We start from the raw sequence: 20,255 nt of genomic DNA on the forward strand, positions 1-20,255 counted from the left end.
ATGCCATCTGGCCCCGCCGCTTTCCTTGTGTTCACTCTCCTCAGTGCCGCTCGGACGTCATGCTCCACGATGCTGGTCACCGGTCTCTCGCTGATGACGTCACCGTCCTCGGTAGTCAGGCGGTAGATAGCATTAGCCGCCTGGCTAATCTCGAAATGGGCGTAGAACCGATTCAGCTCGTTGGTGAATGCAGAGTCGGCGTTGATCGGCGCAGTGTCCCTGGCTTTGTAGTCCGTAATGGTGCGCTACACGCCATACAAGCAGGGCTACAAAGCTGTCTCACACCCGGCTTTTGGGAAGTCTGACCACAACGCCATCTTCCTCATTCCCCAGTATAAACAAAGCATACGGAGGGAAGACGTGACCACGAGGGAGGTAAAACGGTGGACTGCCCAATCAGAAGCTACGCTACAGGACGCACTCAACGACGTCGACTGGGACATGTTCAGAGCATGCGCAGTCGACATCAACGAGTTTACCGAAGTAGCAGTATGCTTCGTCAATATGCTAGCGGAGGAGATTATCCCCACTGCGAGAGTCACCACATTCCCAAACCAGAAACCGTGGATGGACAGATCGATCCGCACTGCAGTAAACGCCAGGACCGCCTCCTACAACGCGGGTCTCGCCACTGGCGATATGAGCACCTACAAAGCGGCCTCATACGGCGTGCGGCGCGCGGTGAGAGATGCCAAACGCCGGTACCGGGAACGTGTGGAGTCCCGCTTCCACCAGGGCGACACACGGAGTATGTGGCACGGACTACCCCCCCCGCCTAGACCCCTTTTAGGGGGAACGTAACACTCTTCATCAGCTGTCAGTCAGTAACAAAATGTGTCCGGGTCAGAAAAAGGAGACCGAGGCAAAATGGTTAAATTAAAGAGTTTTTTTAAAGTTTCTATGAATATTCAACTAAAAGAGATGGACAAGCCGCTATCACCATTTAAGGAAACAAACAGAACTCAAGTGTTGGTCAATAAGCAAAAAGTAAGTCAAAAAGAGGGAGCAGCTCACTAGCTGCAAACACAGACACACAGGTCACTAGCTGCAAATAGCAAAACACACAGGTCACTAGCTGTAACCTTTCATATGGCACTCTGGCCTAGAGCTCACCTTTCTCTGGGCTTAAATCCCTTTAATTACTCTCGAGAGTCAGCTGCACAAAAAAGGTGGCACCTAAGGCAGGAGAGATGGTAGGACACACCCACACAGACAACTTCAGGAGGAGGCCCTGCTAGGGCCGTAACAAAGGCTGTGTCCCAATTCAGGGTCTGCACGCTTGAAGTACGCGCACTACGCATACTACGTACGGTGCGTACTTTAAGTACGAGAAGTGCGGAAGTGAGAGGCTTGTGAAATGGGACGGTATACGCTTCGTCGCGCTGTTCAGGTTGCCTAGCAACCATGATACTAACCGCGAGACACGTTACATACAGCTTTGTTTGACAGAAATGAAGGAGAAAAATGTTTTGTTGGTCATTCATTTTTGTCATGACATCACTTTGATTAGTTGAGTATCTGAGGCTGAGACCACAGGACTGTAAAACATGATTGTTGGGCTTCATGTCTGTGCTGAACAGTCATTTAAGATTAGCTGGTAAATAACAATAAGTTAATGTTGTTCATGAGACTAAAATCATCTCACTGTGGTAATGGAAATATAATATGGCCAATATTATAGTATTGTCAGATTATTATGATATATATATATGTGTGTATATATATATATATATATATATATATATATATATGTGTGTGTATATATATATATATATATATATATATATATATATACGTGTATATACGTGTATATACATATATATATATATATATATACACACACATATATATATATATACACACACACATATATATATATATATATATACACACACACACATATATATATATATACACATATGTATACATATGTATACATATATATATACACACATATACATATATCACTGACTTTCAGCTTATTGTGTTTGTGGATATATGACTGACTTTAATTATTAAACATTCACACATAAATAAGTGACGTCATATTCAGTACTTTTGACATCTTATTAGGGAAATTCCACATACATAAATGTAAATTTCAAAACTCAACCCCATCATTTAATTTGTTTTTGATTGAAATTGAATATTACTTAAACTCTCTTAAATTAACTTCCAATAAAAAAGGTTTATCATTGATTGAAGTTCATTCAGAAATGTTTAACGAATGAGCTGTCACAACTTTCAAGTACAAAGTTGTTATGAAGTCTGTCACATCCCCCCCCTTTTTTTTCTTTTTTCTCCTTTATTTATTTCTCCTTCTTATTTCATTGTACTGTATATTGTTACTCTTATTTGCCTTGTATGTCTACTGTACAAACTGAACTGGAATGACTGACTGTTCGCTTTATAAGTTCAATAAAGTTTGGAAAAAAAAAACCCTCTTCGGCCGCTCCCTTCTGCCGTATTTTGCGGCAAAATTATCCACACCCACCGCCGCGCTATGAATTGTGGGATATATGGGACCACGAAGCGTGCACCGGACCACGCTTGATATTTGGGGAAATCGACGGCGCATTTGGAGTATGCATTTGAATTACACTTCAAATTGGGACAGCCGTCGTCGCGTGGCGGTGACGTAACCGCACTTAAAATGCGTACTTCAAGTGCGCAGACCCTGAATTGGGACACAGCCAAAGAGTCTCTGGAAACACTCGTTTATCTCCTCTGCTCTTCCTTCTTCTCTCTGCAGGTGGAGCCGATGATGTTAAACAGGACAGTGTGTGTGCTGAGAGAGGAGGAGCTGTGTCCTGATGATCCAGAGAGGTTGAAGCAGCAGCAGCTTGTATGTAGAGATGCTCTGACTGGGCCATGTTACTGGGAGGTGAAGTGGAGAGGAGAGCTTCATCCAGCAGTGACTGACAGAGGAATAAGAAGTGCACTCTCAGAAAAATTATGGTTCTTAAATGGTTCTTCAGATATCTTCATGGTTCTTTAAAGAACCATCATATGTCAAAGAACGTTTTTATTTTGTGGATGGTTCTTTAGGTATTGCAAATGGTTCTTAAAAGAACAAAAGGTTCTTCATCCTTAGCTAAGTTTGATGGTGTAAAATGGCATAAATATTTATTCACTATAATGAGGGTGTAAATTATACTGTGTGTTTTGTTTGTGTGCATGTGTGTGCAAAGGGGGAGGGCGGGCTACCTAGCAATTACCTTTTAAGAGCAGATGGTAGAAAACTGAATATTCAAATAAAAGTTAGAAATGCTTGCTTAAAAATATACTGGTGGCAGGGGTGGGGCCAAAGCCTAAAGACCCTACCCCCAACACCCCCAGCCCCGCAAACCCATTGATCACAAATAATGTGGTAATAGAATATGGAATTTATTATTAAGACATTTATGAATATGGTGAGTTAACAAACAGTAGACACAATGCACACATCCAAATACTGTACTTTAGTTTTACATTTTAATAAAGTATTACTATTTTCTGCTTCAAGGCATTACTTTTGAGATCATTATATATATTAGAAAATATAGCATGATGATAATACTAGTTATTGTAAACTTTACAAACCACCCAGCAGTATGTAAAGTCAACTTATAAAATACAAGTAAATAACAATTACACAGCAGAATGTCAATGTAATGAACACATGTGTAGTGAACACACTTATGTGTTCATAAGTTCATAGATTGCTAAGGATGTGCAAAGGGGGAGGGCGGGCTACCTGGCAATTACCTTTTAAGAGCAGATGTATAGTGAACACACTTATGTGTTCATTACCGACGCACTTACTTAGTTTTGACAAAGCACAAGATTTATGGTGTGCTATACAAGCTATCACCAGTAGGGGGCACCACGCACAGTTATGTTTGTGTGTGTAACTTCTGTGTTATCTCAATAAAGAGAAGAAGTCTACGTGTAAACAAACTATTGTGTGTGCAGTCTGACTCGGCATAAGCTCTAATAGTGTACTGACACTACAGTGGGAATATAACATAAATTGGCGACGAGTTGTGAAGTCTGGAAGACTTGGCCGTCTACTAAGCATGTACTGACTGCGTGGCCGAGTTTGGACGGAAAACGGACGATTGCGTGGTGAATTAGCATTGGAGCTGTGGATGCGGCTAGCTGCTTTTTCTCCAAAGAGTCAGAAGCGACAGTGTTGGCTGTGGACAGCAGATACATCATGGCTGGAATAATTGGGCAGATGGACGCCTTTGATGATGCTGGTGAGCAATGGGAAACGTATATTGAACGTTTTGAGCATTACATCCTTGCTAATGACATTCAGCCTGAGAAACGGGTCCCGGTGCTGCTGAGTGTGATGGGTCCCAAGACGTACGGTCTGCTGCGTAATCTAGTGGCTCCAAGCAAGCCTGGGACAATGCAGTATGACAATATTGTGGGTGTTTTGCAAGCTCATTTTGCTCCCAAACTGCTGGTAATAGCTGAAAGGTTCCGGATCCACAAGAGGAATCAGGGGGAAGAAGAAACGGTCGCACAGTATGTGGCGGTGCTGAAAAGACTGTCAGAACATTGCGAGTTTTATTTTTTATTTTTTTGTGTGTGTGTCCCGTTTGGATCTATAGCCATCAGAATTGTTGTCTTAAGGCCAAGAAAGATGCCAAGCGGATTTATTTTACCAAGTGGATCATCATGGCCTTGCCATATTGGTCCATTTGATTGACCTTTATTATAATTATGAATTTATTTTATTTTCAGTTGCTACGAACAGGACAGACATGACTGTGGGATAGGACAGGGGGAAAGAATGAAAGAAAGAGAGAAAGAACATTGTGAGTTTGGTGCGTATCTGGAAGATGCTCTACGGGACAGATTTGTGTGTGGATTAAAGTGTGAAACTGTGCAGAAGCGTCTTTTGACTGAAAAGGATCTCATGTTTCGCAAAGAAAGTTGATTATGTCGTGTCGGCAAGGATAGCGACACGTGAAGTGCAGCAGTTTAGTGGTTCCCTTAAAGTGAATGCGGTGCTGTCACAAAAAGGTGATAAATGCCGCCGCTGCGGGAAAATGAATCATACTGATGATGACTGCTGGTACAAAGACCGTGACTGTCACCAGTGTGGAAGGAAGGGCCAAACGAAACGCATGTGTAAAGGTAGAGCCAGAAGCAGCCAAGATTGGAACAGGAAAGAGAAAGAGGGGAAACCTGAGCTGAAAGGCAATGCAGTTAAAAACAGAACAAAGGGCTAAAAGAGGAGAATTCATCATGTTGCAGCAGAGGAAAGTGGAAGTGAAGGAACCAGACCCGACACTGATAGTGAGTTGGAGCTGCATTCTTTGTCTCGAAAAGAGAAATATTCACGTATCTCCCTAATGCCTGTAAGTAGTAATATACCTGTACTTTTTTTTTCAAACAGAGGGCCGCAAATAACAGGTATCCCTTTAGAAATAAACAGTGATACTTCTAAAAACCGTGTATTCCCACACAGCATTTAATTTAGCTAGTTTAGGAAGATTTCACTTTTCTAATAGTTTCACAGGCTAATAGTTTTTAAATAGAGCACCACAAACAACATGTATCCCTTTAGAAATAAACTGTGATACTTCTAAAAGTACATATTCACACTAGAGCTGTATCAACCCCAATGTGGCTTTAATGCAACTAGTCTTATAATTATCTACTAGTCTGCAACAGTTAGACTCGCTGATTACACATAGATGATTTAACTACTTTAGGGGCATTTCACTTTTCTAAAAGTTTCACAGGCCAGTAGTTTTAAATAGAGCACCGCAAACAACATGTATTCTTTTAGAAATAAACTGTGATACTTCTAAAAAACACATATTCACACCTAGTCACACTCTGTAACAGTTACGGTGTGTTCACACCGAACGCGATAGAGGCAGCCAGAGCGTCAGGTTTACATGTAAAGTTAATGGAAAGGCGCAATGACCCGCGATTGCGGCTCCCGCGAAAATTCGGAAGCAGATTTGCGTCGCCAAAACGCCTGAAATGCGCTACACTGACGCGCGTTTCAGGCGTTTTGGCGTTTAGGACTCGCGAAAAAAAAACGCGTGTGAGTTTTTGTGTTGCATTTTGTGCATACGCGCGTTACGCGTCTACCGCTCGAGTTGGAAAAATCTGAACTCCAGCGTCAAATCGTGCCACGACAACCAATCAGGAGCTTGGTGACGTGGCTGTTACCTAGGTCAAAGGGGCAGATCAAGCCAAAGCCTTTCATACTTCAATGGAAGGAAGGCTAATCAATGCCGTAGCAAACAACCCGGAGCCGTATGACACCAGCTGCTTTCTGTACCCAGACAGGAATATAAAGGACCGAGCTTGGAGGAAGATATGTGAAGAGATCGGGCAACCTGGTAAGTTCATTCATTTTTCTTAAGTTTTCGCTAAAGTTTTCGCTGGTCCGGGGAAGCAGCACAAAAGCTAGCAAGCCACCGCTATTTTCCCACTGACGTACAAATACCGTTCTGCTTTTATGCATGTTGTCATTTAGGAATATATTTTGTTTATTACTAAACAGCACACAGTGGTCCCGCTGTTCATCCGTCACTGCTTCGCTTTTTCGCTGATTTTCTTTTTCTATTCTTTTTTTATTGCACCGTACAGCATTGCATTCTGCAGCCTGATTGACAAATCTCCTCCGTGTCATGTCTCCTGCGCTTGCCAAATTTATCATGTTTGGTTTTGATAACCATCATGTCCAATAGAAAAAACAGCACAAAAACACCCATAACTATGAGCCTCATTCGGAAATAGACACCTGCACCGCGAGGGAAAAAGGCGCACGAAAGTGGCGGGCAGATGAAGACAAACCGCGGCATAATAATACTTTTACGTTTTGCAATCTACAAAGGTTTGCACTTTGAGAATCAATTGTGAGAACTGTGACCAATGTTCATGTGTGTGGGGAAAACAGTGTATAAAGTGCGTGACCAGGGGCTAGTTATTCTGAGAACCCCTGCTGCAATAAATGAGGGACCACTGTCTACTCTATGATCATTATATTCAACCTGTTAACATTTAATACTGTATTGATAGAACCAACTGATTCTGAAGCAGAGCATCCGCAGTTGCTTCTCCTGGCTCCCCAGTCCCTGAGCTCCTGCTGCTGCACCCACAGGTATGTACAGCAAGCACTGATACCTTTTTAGTCGGTGGGATTGCCTTTACTAAATGTCTACAACCAATCTGATTATATCCTGTTTTTGTTTTTTTCAATGTTGAAATTAAAATCTAGTAGCAGCCTTCTCATTTCTTTGTGTTTTGTGCTGTTTTACAGGCCCACAGGGGAGGACGGCTCCGAGGCAGATGAGGGACGGGTCCCAGGACGGTCCATCGGCGGTGGAGCTGGCCATCCTGAAGTCCCTGAAGAGGCCACACCAGTCTCCAATGGAGCATTTCCTCCTCAGCCTTGTTCCTGCTCTGGAGAGCAGCTGGTCCTTTTTATTCCTGTCTCTCTGTAAATTCTTATATTTTATATATTTATGTTTAATGTTTTTCTGTGTGAGAATTTTAATATTATTTCAAATAAATGTTTATAATGACTAATGTCTCAGTTCTACTACACAGCAAATGTTGGCACACGACTTGACACATGTAGAATTTATTTCATATTATACTAATGACAAAATATACTGATACAGTGGGATGCAAAAGTTTGGGCAACCTTATTAATAGCAGGGGCGGAGCGTGGGGGTGGCTTACTGGGCTTAAGCCCGGGTTGTTTTGTCAGAAGCCCGGGGTCTTTTGGAGTGTAATTTTTTCATAGTTAGATGCCTGGCTGACAACTGTATAAAACAAAAAGTACACACAATATTCGAAGCACATAGTGCACACTGTGGGAGTTTACGACTGTGCGTGAATCCCCCCTGATATTGGTATGATCCGAGCTCAGGCACTAAGCGACTGAGCGAGGGGGCGGGGCAGCTGCTGCCTGCGAGTGCGCTGTTGGAGAAACGGAGCCAGCCATACTAAGGAGAGCTGAAGTTTGAGCAGGTACCAAAGCAAATCATTCGTACTGTACAAATAATGTAAATATGACCGTGCATCACCAAAGATTGATATCAAACTGATCACTTGACCAATATTACGTTACTTGCTCTTCGAGTGAATCAACAAATGGCGAAATGAAAAGCCGAACAACAACAATGCTGTTTCTTTAGAGAGTCTTAGCTTACGTGTGTTTATTTCATATTTTCAGTTCTTACCCTCCCCGACTAAATCGGTTTCAGTTATGTACTGAAATATAAGAATGGACATTAGAGGCTTCTTTCAAAGAAAAAACTCAGGTAAATGTTATTTTATATATTATGCTTTGTATGTTGTTCAGTATATTTCTATGCAAAACAAGAGGGATTTCAGTACACAGCAGGATATTCACATTTGTAACCAGATATTTACACTTTAGGGAGAAAACATAAAACATTTTTACTGTACAACATCAATTTAGAGTAAACTTGTTTTGTTTTAGATAAATAAATATTGAAATATCTTTTGAATTAGTTAAATGTCAGAATAAAGAGAGACAGAGCTTCTATTTTTATCACTTTCATCAAATTTAGGAGTACATATACACTAAGTTTATTGTTAATTAATAAGAAAACTGCAGACGATTCCATTCTGAGCTGAAGAAGCTTCTGATAGGTTAGTAGAGTCCATGTGAGTAAATTGGTGGCACAGCTGTGGATGCATATAAGGCAAAACACAGAGCCTGTTTCTGTGACATGGGAACATCAGGAGATGTCAACCAAAACACCAGGAACAGAACTGTGGAGCTCCATAAGTGTGGCTCAGTTTGAATACAATTTGGTGCCATTTACAATTAAGAAATACAGACAGTTTCTCTCTTTACTCTTAAAGTTAACAAATATGTTTTTATATTTATCTAAAAAATAAACATTTAGTCTGATTTGATGTTACAATTAAAAAAGTGTTTTTATCTGAAGAGTGTTTAAATATCTGGTTTCACCTGTATATTTGATGATTGTCAGCACAAAGAGGGAGAGAGAGGAACAGAGATGAACAAGAGCAGGTGAGACACACATGTTAGTCACATGGTTGTTTGCCAAAAGTATCACCGTATCATAGGTCCTCATGTATCTCGTACCTAGTGTTTCTTTTTAGGTTTGCTATTTTTCAAATTCTACATTTATTAAGTTTTGCAGGCTTGTTTGCACAACAAGGCTGAATAATTATATAAACTTTTCTCAATCTAAATATTGGACTTTGGTAGAATTAAAAAATAAGTGTAGTGCAGGTCTATGATGATTTTTAGTGCTACTATCATCTAGTTCTGATTCTGGTTCTGTCTTGGTTAAGTCCTCAGTAGTCCTGATTTTGAACTCTTGTAGTCCTGTTTTAATTCTGGATCAGTTCTGGGTCTGGTTGAATTGAGGTTTAGTCCCTGTGTCTTGATACAACCCCGATTTTGTTCTGCCTTGCTGCTTAATTAAAAAACTAGTTTAAGGTGTCCTGCATATGTGATATATTTTTTTCCTATATGAAGTCATTCTTTTTTGAACAAAACTCAAAACAGAGCCAATTAATCTTTCAGTCTTTCAGTCATTTCTAAAATAATAATCCCACATGCATACTACCCTTTAGGGCTAAGCCCCGGGTGTTTCAAATGTCTGGCTCCGCCTCTGGTTAATAGACATCATTTTCCTGTATAAATCGTTGGTTGTTACAATAAAAAATGTCAGTTAAATATATCATACAGGAGAGACACGCAGTGATACTTGAGAAGTGAAAAGAAGTTTACTGGATTTACAAAAAGTGTGCAATAATTTTTTAAACAAAATCAGGCAGGTGCATAAATTTGGGCACCACAAAAAAGAAATGAAATAAATATTTAGTGTATATCAATGTGTGTGTCTCCTATATGATATATGGGGTGCCTTTGTCTGGACGTGCTTCCCATCCAGAGCTGCACAGCACAGAGGGAAGTTCCAGCGCTCCTGGGATCCCTCTGTGATGGACCGCCAGTCTCCAGGTGAAGGCACAGCCATGAAGTCTCCACTAGACAGTCCCAGATGGCCGCCGCTGCCTGGGGGGTGATCTGGCTCAGAAACTGAACGCGATGGTCCTGAAGGAGTCCCCGGTGACAAGGAACCTGGACAAAATTGTTCAAAATCAGTATTATGTGTACTGCAGTTACAAAATACATTATTCAAATTCCAAAACGCTTTTGTGATGTCAGATTTAAATCACAAAACTTAAATCTTACATAAAACATTTTGTAATTACAAGGATAATTACAAAATGTATATTAGATCATATCTAAAACAGTTGGTTTGTTTTAACTTTAACATATCATAATTTGATTGGTAGCAACTTTTGCCACTACAGTGAGCCAATCACTCCAGGGCTCTAGAGTGCGACCAATTTGGTCGCAAATGCGACCAAATTTTTCAGTGGTGCGACTAAAAAAAAAAAATTGGTTGCACCTGTGCGACCAACTGTTCGGGTAGCAAAAGAAAAAAAAAAAATCTGCAACCTTCTCTGTGGTCAACAACAGACACACATTTTGCCCCTATCGTGGACTAAACCAATCAGAGATAGTAAGGGGCGGGACCTCTCTGATTGGCCGTGGTCCAGTTGAAAGTGCAGGTGGAAGTGGGAGGTGAGTAGCTTGAATAAAGCGATATCAATTCATTAAATCCTGAATCGACTTTTAAATATAACTGTGTTTTGCCAGAAACGCCAGATTCTCAGATTAAAGCTCACAAAACCATTTCAACAACAACCAAACAGCAAATGAGAGCAGGTACACGGACTCCACACAAAGACGCAAACACAGACCCGACGCATCAGAATCAGCTTCGTCTTTCTCGGCTTTCTCACCCGACGGCCCGCAGACGCTGTCGGAGCTTAGCGAATCCGATGCGTCCGGTCCGTGCTGTGATTACGTCTTTTTGCGCTGATTCTGAGCTGCAGGTTTTGTCTCTCCAACCAAAATTCACCGAGCTGAATTTTGCTGTTTTCTTCCACGACTATTAAAATCACACTTCATGCACAGCTAGCTCTCTCTCTCTCTCTCTCTGTACTTCAAGAACAGTTTCCCGTCTCCAATCTCTGTTTTCTGTGTTATTCATTCGCTTATTACCCACCAGTCTACCGTTGTTTACAGCGCTGTGGCTGCTGTCTTTTTCTTTTTTTCACTTAAATGACCTCAGACAAGAAAGCCTATTTTTTCTGTTGTTCAATACTGAAGAAATTTAAACTTTATATGCAGAACATTGTAGAATATTTTTAAGGTTATCTGCTATAAAAAGCCAGACCAGGAAAATCTCCTTCATGTTTTTCTGTGTTTTATTCTCAGTTACTTTCACACAAAGGCATCTGCTGTGATGTTCACAATTCTGATGAAGTCAGTACTGATAAATGATCAGAATTATAATATTTCTGACTGTCTGAGGCTAAGTTGAATCGAATCAGGACTTTGAAAACCAGAATCGAATGGATTATAGAAATCAGTGATGATACCCAGCCCTATGAGCAGCCTAGGCACGACAGAAGTGGATGTAGCTGTAATAGGAAAAGAACTATTGCTCACTTTTCTGTTAAGTTAAGGCCTGATCCTTCTGAAATTCATAGCCAGTGCTCTGACACAGTGTCATCAATCTTTGAATGCTGAAAAAGCACAGTGTATCCAGAAAAACACATTATATTATATCAATTATTATAAAATTTGTGTGCGCCTAACTTTTGTGCCGGTACGCCTAACTTTTTAAAGTTAGGCGTACCGGTATGCCCATGGCAAAAAGTTAGTCTAGAGCCCTGCACTCATAATTCCTAAACATGTCAATCAGGTAGGAATGAAGTAAGACATTAATACATAAAGAGTTGTATATTGACATGTAGCCCTTTCCTTGCTTAAATCATTAATATTTTTGAAAAATTAATCTGTGATAAGACAGCTTATCAAGATAGAACCATGTAACTAAAGATGAACCAAACTGTTCAGTTGTATCTAACTCTGTTTTAATAAAGGCTGGTGACCCCTGTTATAGAGTCTGACAGCTGCAGGGATTATATACAAATATTCAACTATCCCAGAATTAAACCAGGTCTAAATAAAAAGGAGTGAGTATCACTACAAAGGTTAACTCAGTGGTCCTAATGCTACAGTTTGATATCAGCAAACACCGAGCGCATACATTGATGTGACACCACAGCCATGCTATCATTCAAACACTGATAACAGCATAAATCGAATTAAATCGGGACTCAATGAGAGCTTCTGAGTATCACTAGAAATATTATAAACAGTCGTCTCCTTACCAGTGAACACCGAGAGCATTCACTGTTAGCATAGCACATCCATGTTAGCAGTGTATAGATGGATGGTTTAGCATATATTAGCACAGGTATCAATAAAGGACTACCGTATTAAACACTTTTACTAACCTCAGGCAGATGGACAGGCGCTCTGCAGGTGGGATTGAGCGTCTGTAGTTGGTGTCTAGGCGGGCGATTCTGGGACCGACGCGGGACAGCAGGTCCTCAAACTGGCCGAGTGAGAGACGGTGATAGCGCTGGAATCGGCCGTCATCCAGGCGCAGCTCCTGGAGCAAGTGGTGAAACTCACCAAACTGCTCACGCCTCTGGAGGACATGATGGACTCAGGTACAGCGAGGACGTCTTTTACGCCGCTGCTCTGCTCTCCACAGTACATAGAGAAAGGAGACTCTCTCTTCAAGCGCTAGCTCGACAGCTGCCATCTTGCAAAGATACCGGTCTGGCACAACTTCCTCCCACATCCCTCCCACATTTCCGGTTCACACGCGTCAAAATATGATATTTTGGGGCGCGATGGATTTTTCTTGGACACGCGTAGAGGTGCGAATGTGCACGCATCAAATTAGGGGCGTTTGGGGCTTTTTTCTCGCGCCCATCGCGTTCGGTGTGAACACACCGTTAGACAGAGGGGGTGCAGTTAGGCTCCCAACAGTCTGTAAAAAGGTATGAAGCAACAAAAGAGGCTCCCTTATCAAGAGTATCCCAGCACCCATCTCAACTGTAGTTCCATACATTCCACATTTTTAATTACAAACAAACAGTTAATTCCATTATCTTATCTTATCATGTCAGAGGCCAACAGAAACCTTGTCCAACAGAGTCTCCAAAGGCTTTCCACCTTTCTTCCTTACATCGTGCTCTTTTATCTCTACATCTCAGAGGTCAACTGAAAGTAGCCCCACCTATATAAAAACACCCCATCAGACACACAGTATTTTCCTCAGCACTTCACAACTGCCGCAAGGTATATCGTTTTAACTTTTTATTTTTTCACCTGAATGTGCGTTGGAGCCGACTTTGCTACCCGCACAGAGCGTTTCTGGCAGTCGGGCGCTGCTTATACAATAGAGAAAAGCAACAATACAGAGTGTTTCTCTGCTCCAAGAAATCCGAGGGCCTTTCACAAGGTAAGCATGTCTGTTATACCCAGGGCATAAATGTCTGTATGTCAGTGCTGATTATTCAAACCCTGTTTAAAATGTGACACTTATGTTGTCCGAAAACATTTCCTCTAAATTTGCAAAGTTACTGATTTAAAAAATATATATTTTCGAATTTTTAGTTGCATGTCAAACATATGATAGACTCTTGAGCATATTTATATAGCTAAATTCACAATGGTATAACCGTGCTAAATAAAAGAGGCCCAAGCACCAATGCACTCTAATCCACTCCGCTAAACTGTATGTTGATAAGTACATGAAGCGTACCTCTACCTCTACAGCTGAAAACAGTTTGTATCCGCACTCTGAGGGGCTGCTGAATTGTTTTTAATACGGCACTTTTTGACGAACAGCAGATGATGAAATCCTCTTTATTGTAGAAACTGTCCCTAAGCTATTGTTGCTCATACTCACTGAGGTCCCTAGCTACTTCCTTACTATGTCAGTAAACTTTTTTTGAAAATAATAATAAATTTTATTTATGAGCGCCTTTCAAGTCACCCAAGGACACTTTACAATAGGATAAAACACTTAGTAAAACAATGGCAGAATAAGAACAATAAAATAAAAGCACAAGATAAAATGAACAAACAGTGGATTCACAGTGAGTATGCAGATTTGAACAGATGAGTTTTGAGTTGGGATTTAAACTGTGGGAGAGAACCAATATTTCTTATTTCAGGGGGCAGAGAATTCCACAGCCTGGGAGCAGAGCAGCTGAAAGCTCTGCTTCCCATGGTGGTGAGGCGGAAGGAAGGTACAGTAAGCTGGACAGAAGAAGAAGATCGAAGTGAACGGGCAGAACAAGTGGTGGTTAACAGGTCAGAAAGGTAAGAAGGAGCGAGGCCTTGAAGGTGAGCAGAAAAAGTTTGAAAATTATCCGGAATTTCACAGGGAGCCAGTGAAGTTCCTGAAGAACAGGTGATGTGCTGGTAGGAGGGGTTCTGGTGATAATGCGAGCAGCAGAGTTCTGAACCAGTTGAAGCTTATGGAGGGATTTTTGGGGGAGACCATGCAGAAGAGAATTGCAGTAGTCGATACGGGAGGTAACAAGACTGTGTACAAGAATGGACGTAGACTGGGTGGAAAGAGAAGGAAGCAATCTGTTAATGTTACGTAGATGGAAGTAGGCAGAACGGGTGAAATTATTGATGTGAGATTTATAGGAAAGTGAACTGTCTAGGATGACACCAAGGCTCTTAACCTGAGGAGAAGGGAAAACTGTGGAGTTATCGATGGTGAGTGAGAAATGGTTTGCCTTCAAAAGGTTGGATTTGGTGCCAATAAGGAGGATCTCAGTTTTATCCTCATTGAGCTGGAAGCTGGAAGCTGTTGTAGATTTAAAGAAACATCTTAATTGAAGCAAAGGCAAAAAAAACTGGAATGAATTTTATGTGACTGTTCATATTAAAGCCAACAAGTGAAAATCCAAAAACGGCTCCAATCCTTTGTATTAATGATCTCCCCCCTCTCTCTCTCTCTCTCTCTCTCTCTGTGTGTGTGTGTGTGTGTGTGTGTGTGTGTGTGTGTGAGTGTGTGTGCCCTCACAGAAGGAAGGTCACAGCAGGAGCTTTTCTCAAACGCATTACCAATCAGTTTTTTACAAGAAGTGTAGCTCACACAATGGTATAAGTGTATTCTTTGCGATACTTTATAAATATGAAACTAAAGATTTTGAGTTCGTGCACATTATGAAGCAAGAATCTAAATATCTGTGTCACAATGATTTCTATAAAAGGGTGTTGTTTATGGGGATAATGCAACAAATCTTTTGTGCGTCCTATTAATGATCAATGATAATTGAAGAGGAAGCCAGGCTCAGGACATTTTCATGACAAGTGACAGCGCAGACAACTACTAATGAGAGAACATGTTTTATCATCATAAAGACTGTGATATGAAGCATCGTTAAAGTGTCACTTCAGTAATGTTGACTCATGTTTTTAATAATGACTTTAAAACACTAAACTCTAATTTCTGTGGTTTATTTTAAGTTTACAGAATATAACATGTGGTAAGACGACGAGTTTTACTTCTCATGTTATGTGTATCTATTTATCATGTATGCTACTTTGCTCTGTGGACTGTAAAATGTTTCATTGTGTTCATGAAATAAACCAGACTTTCACCGTCTGCATCTTTTACTGTTTTTCTGCTTTTGTTCACTCCAAGTTTGACAAAACCTACAGATATCCAGAGTTAACTCACTAACAATGTGGAGCAATCTCAGTGTATTTAGCTGCTTTTTCCCTGAACACAACCAACTGAGAGAAACGCCTGTAGGCCTCACTTTGGTCATTTGAACGCTGAAGGAGATTTGTTCAATAGACACCTTATACTAGTGTTTCCTGCACTTAATCCATCACTACTATGTTCTATATAAATCCAGATTCCTTTTATAGTTTGCAGTGAAATTTGTTAAACCGTTGCTTAATGGGACAGAAGTACAAGTCACTCTTTACTAACACATTTGTAGATGAGTTTAATGCTGAACAACACAGCTAGCAGTCTCACACACTCTTTAGGTTTTTCAAGTTATGTGTGTAAGGGTTTAGTCTATCAAACCTTACCCTTTTCTCCCCAGTATCACAACCGTATGACTCCCAAAGTACGGCTCAGTAAACAACCAATGATTCTAAAGCCAGAACAGAAAGATACAGTTGGAAGATGAATGATTGCGTTTTTATGATGTGTAGTAAAACGACCCCCTCTTCTTCTTCTCTGTGTTGGTGTTGTTGTTGTTCGTGTGTGTGTGTGTGTGTGTGTGTGTGTGTGTGTGTGTCTTAGAAGTCAATTAATACATTAGCCATACTTAAAAAACATCTGAATTTCATTTAGAACTGAGATTCTAAGTTGTAAGCAGAAATCTTATGCACAGCCAGAAGCATGTTTCCCCACTTTCACAATGCTGAGGTGTCAAATCCACAACCCCCAACAAATGGTTTGTTACACGCGGGTGTGAAGGGCAAGCTTTACTTACACAGACTCACACACACTAGATTTTTAAAGTTGTTGGGTACAGGGGTTTAGCCACAGATGCAACATCCACTTTTGATAAAGATCACTCCACCTGTTTATTTCTTAAGAAATTAAGCATCTTTATTAAGCTCTTATTTATAAATGTCTACACAATAATAGACAACGTGTGCTCTGTGACATTATAGGCTTCTACTTCTGCTTCCATCGGTTTGCATTTTAAACTCCCAACCTTTCAGGTTGTTATGAACGACTTTATATCACAAAATGTTAGAAATATAAAGTGAACCATGCGACTTTTTTTATTTTCTGTTTGATGGAAGGACTTAAGACACGAGTTATTTAAACAATTCTAAATGACAGTGTGATGGCCATAGTACTTTATGTGGGCCAAATGTGTTAAGGATAATGTTTATCAATGTAAAATTGCAAAGAACTTGTGGATAGATTATAACATTTTGTAAACAGTTACCTCAGAAGCTGCACTGGTAGATCTATGTATGTAAGGTAAAACTATCCACAGTACTTCCACTTAAGTAGCTAAACACATAAAGTCACCCTTACCAATAATCCACTGCTCCTTGAAAAAAAGTAGCACAAACAGACAACTGACTGAGCAATGATAAGTAGAGCTACCCGAGGCCGATACTCAAGCAGAAGAAAATTAAAAGTTGTTGTTTTTGTGGCTCGAAAAATTAAAGAAAGTATGTTTAATAATTCAACAAGACCCGCACCTTCAACACATGTACATTCAAATTTTGGAACAGGCTCAACATTGCTGCTGTTCAATAGTTTTTATCCGTTTGAAAAAGTCATTTTACGGCTTTAATGTTTCCAGCTGATAAGGAGAATGAGTGCGTTTCAAATGTGCGTCCAAAGGCTTTAAACATCTGCTTTGTCTGTAACGACAGTATCAAACTACAGAGCATTGTTTTTACTAAAATTCAACATTTTCAGATGAAAATTTGGCTGCTTTTTGTTTTTTCACTGTAACAACCACCTCAATGCCATTTTTAGGATATTCTTGGTGATCCCACCTTTTTCATATTTATGCTTTTGGCACTGAGGGTATCTAATACGCATGTTGTCGCTGTGTTTTGTACTACCAGCTGTGAGGGCTCTGCTTTTGCTTTGAGCAGTCTGTTTTTATTTTGTCTCGTGACTGTGTGTTTTGTTTTTTTTCCAAACGAGATCCTCGTCAGTTTGATTTTGTTACCACAAACTTTGTGTGAAGTTCACAACAGAGGTAAAGAGATTTAAACACCACAGTTTAAGGAGGCAGGCAGGGGTTGGACCAGCTGCACAGGACAGGTGAAGCAGAGAGTGTCCGGGGAGATGTGCAACAGAAGCAGAGGGAACATTTTACTAGATGATAAATGGCAGATTTAGGTGATTAAGGATTTGTTGACAAGATTAAAAGACACTTCCGTCAGAGTTCAACAACATTACAGTTTGATTAAATAAAAAGTTTTTAAACTACACAAGGGTCATTTTCTCCTCTGATAGTAATCATATTAAACATGTCAAGAAAGAAAGAGTATAAAGAAAAATAGTAAATGTGTGTCTAATTAAACTCTTCCTGTGAGCCTTACATCATCCTTTAATATGTTTGGTGTTACAAACTTGAAGAAGCACAGAAAAGATCATCAGACATTAATCTAATCAGTTTTCAGCCTTCATTCATATTGAAAAGTTGAAATCTTCCCTGCTAGACCCAAGTGCAGCGTTTAACACCGTCGGCCATAACATTTATTACAGCTATTATTAAATGGAGAGTCCTCTTCACACACTGAGGTTAATTATGAAGCTCCACAGGCTTCTGTGCAAAGACCAGTTTTGTTTACATCATATGCGCTTTAGAAGGCATAGCATAGCATACATTTTCACTGCTATGCATATGATACCCGCTTTTATTGGTTAAACTGCCAGGATGTCTTAGACACATAATGAGCTTTAATTTTCTGCTTCTAAGTTCAGATAGAACTGAGGTTATTGTAACGGGGCGTAAAAATCTTAGAAACACTGTGGCTAACAAGATCCTTACTCTGGATGGCATCGCCTTGAGCCGCCTGTTGTAGTGATTTGGCACATTATAAGTAAAATTGAAACATACAATCCCATAGCACAACATCAACATTTATTTTTATACAAAAATAAAAATGCTTTTTCAGAAAAGAATTGTAACTTCACAATTCTCTGCACCACCTTCACTCTCCTGCCCAAGCTCTGCACCTCCTGTCACCACCTTCACTCTCCTCTGCACCTCCTGTCACCACCTTCACTCTCCTCTGCACCTCCTCCTGTCTCCTGCCCAAGCTCTGCACCTCCTGCCACCACCTTCACTCTCCTCTGCACCTCCTGTCACCACCTTCACTCTCCTCTGCACCTCCTGCCACCACCTTCACTCTCCTCTGCACCTCCTCCTGTCTCCTGCCCAAGCTCTGCACCTCCTGTCTCCACCTTCACTCTCCTCTGCACCTCCTGTCACCACCTTCACTCTCCTCTGCACCTCCTCCGTCACCACCTTCGCTCTCCTCTGCACCTCCTCCGTCTCCACCTTCACTCTCCTCTGCACCTCCTCCGTCTCCACCTTCACTCTCCTCTGCACCTCCTGTCACCACCTTCACTCTGCTCTGCACCTCCTGTCACCACCTTCACTCTCCTCTGCACCTCCTGTCACCACCTTCACTCTCCTCTGCACCTCCTCCGTCTCCACCTTCACTCTCCTCTGCACCTCCTCCGTCACCACCTTCACTCTCCTCTGCACCTCCTCTTTTGCCTCCTCTCTCCTCATCTCTGCTTCCTTGTTTCCCTCTTCGATCAGCTGCTCTGCAAACCTCTTGTACCTGATATAAAAGCTCAGTTCCTGTTTGACAGGTGTGATAGTCACATGGTTTTGGAGAATGCATGTTCCCTCGGTGCGCAAAAGCAGAGTAGTGACAGAATTGATGCACATTATTGATATTTGAAGCACGTGTACCTGCACATTAACACACGGGTACTGTGGAATAGATTTTTAAAGCGCTCGTGCTCTCGTCCACTCCCCGCAAAAAAATAGCAGCTGTGTGGCGTCTGTGGCGTCGGTGCTCTCATCACCTGCGATGGAGTAAACATCAAAAGCACAGCTTTATCAGACAGGTGCAGTTTAATGTTGGCCGACGAGTCTTCAGTGCGTCGCACGACTGGATTTCTGGACACGCTGACGTTGTTGAAGTCCTGCACTGTTTCCACATTATTTCGGTGACTTTAACGAGGCCGTGTTTTATGAGGTCTCCATCTGAGAAAGGCTCGCCATGTCTTGTGATGAGTTGGGCGACCTCATAGCGGCTATCGGAGCCTTTTCCTGGACCTTTTGAGCATGAAATAAATACTGTTGCTGACCCTGCAGGAGAGCTACCCTTTGCTTTCTGCTCTGGCTCAGCACCAGTGTCGGATGCACAGGCCTGATGTTTGGTTTCATAATGACGTCGTACATTATCCTCTTTCATAACTGCCACAGTCTCAGTGCAGATCAAACAGACACACTTGAATTCTTTGAAGAAATATTCACTCTCCCACCGTGTCTGAAATTTTCTGCACTCACCACCTTTTGCTTCTTTGGGTTTGACCTGTTTAGCAACTTGGGGTAAATTTCTTCTGTGATTGTCCTTTTTGGTGGAGCAACTGCCTTGATCACCAGTAGCTCCCCTGGTGTTAAAACTAAGAAGTGCAATACAATCAAGCAAAAGTTGAAGTGCGGGCCATATGTTATTCTATTTATAAAATTACTTGCGGGCCAATTAAAAAAGGACCGCGGGCCGCAGTTGGCCCACGGGCCAG

The 20,255-nt window shown here is 41.2% G+C and overlaps 1 protein-coding gene across 1 annotated transcript; it reads left to right on the forward strand.

Moving 5' to 3' along the window:
• The first annotated feature begins 6,130 nt into the window (after positions 1 to 6,130).
• Positions 6,131 to 7,651, forward strand: LOC309713899 (uncharacterized protein). The gene is made up of 3 exons (XM_082545831.1): positions 6,131 to 6,353; positions 7,036 to 7,117; positions 7,277 to 7,651. The coding sequence occupies exons 1-3, from the start codon at positions 6,224 to 6,226 to the stop codon at positions 7,458 to 7,460; spliced, it is 396 nt and encodes a 131-aa protein (XP_082401957.1). The 5' UTR covers positions 6,131 to 6,223; the 3' UTR covers positions 7,461 to 7,651.
• The last annotated feature ends 12,604 nt before the right edge of the window (positions 7,652 to 20,255 follow it).

This window comes from Aulonocara stuartgranti, assembly GCF_965226115.1.
Source record: "Aulonocara stuartgranti genome assembly, chromosome: 9".
NCBI lineage: Eukaryota > Metazoa > Chordata > Actinopteri > Cichliformes > Cichlidae > Aulonocara > Aulonocara stuartgranti.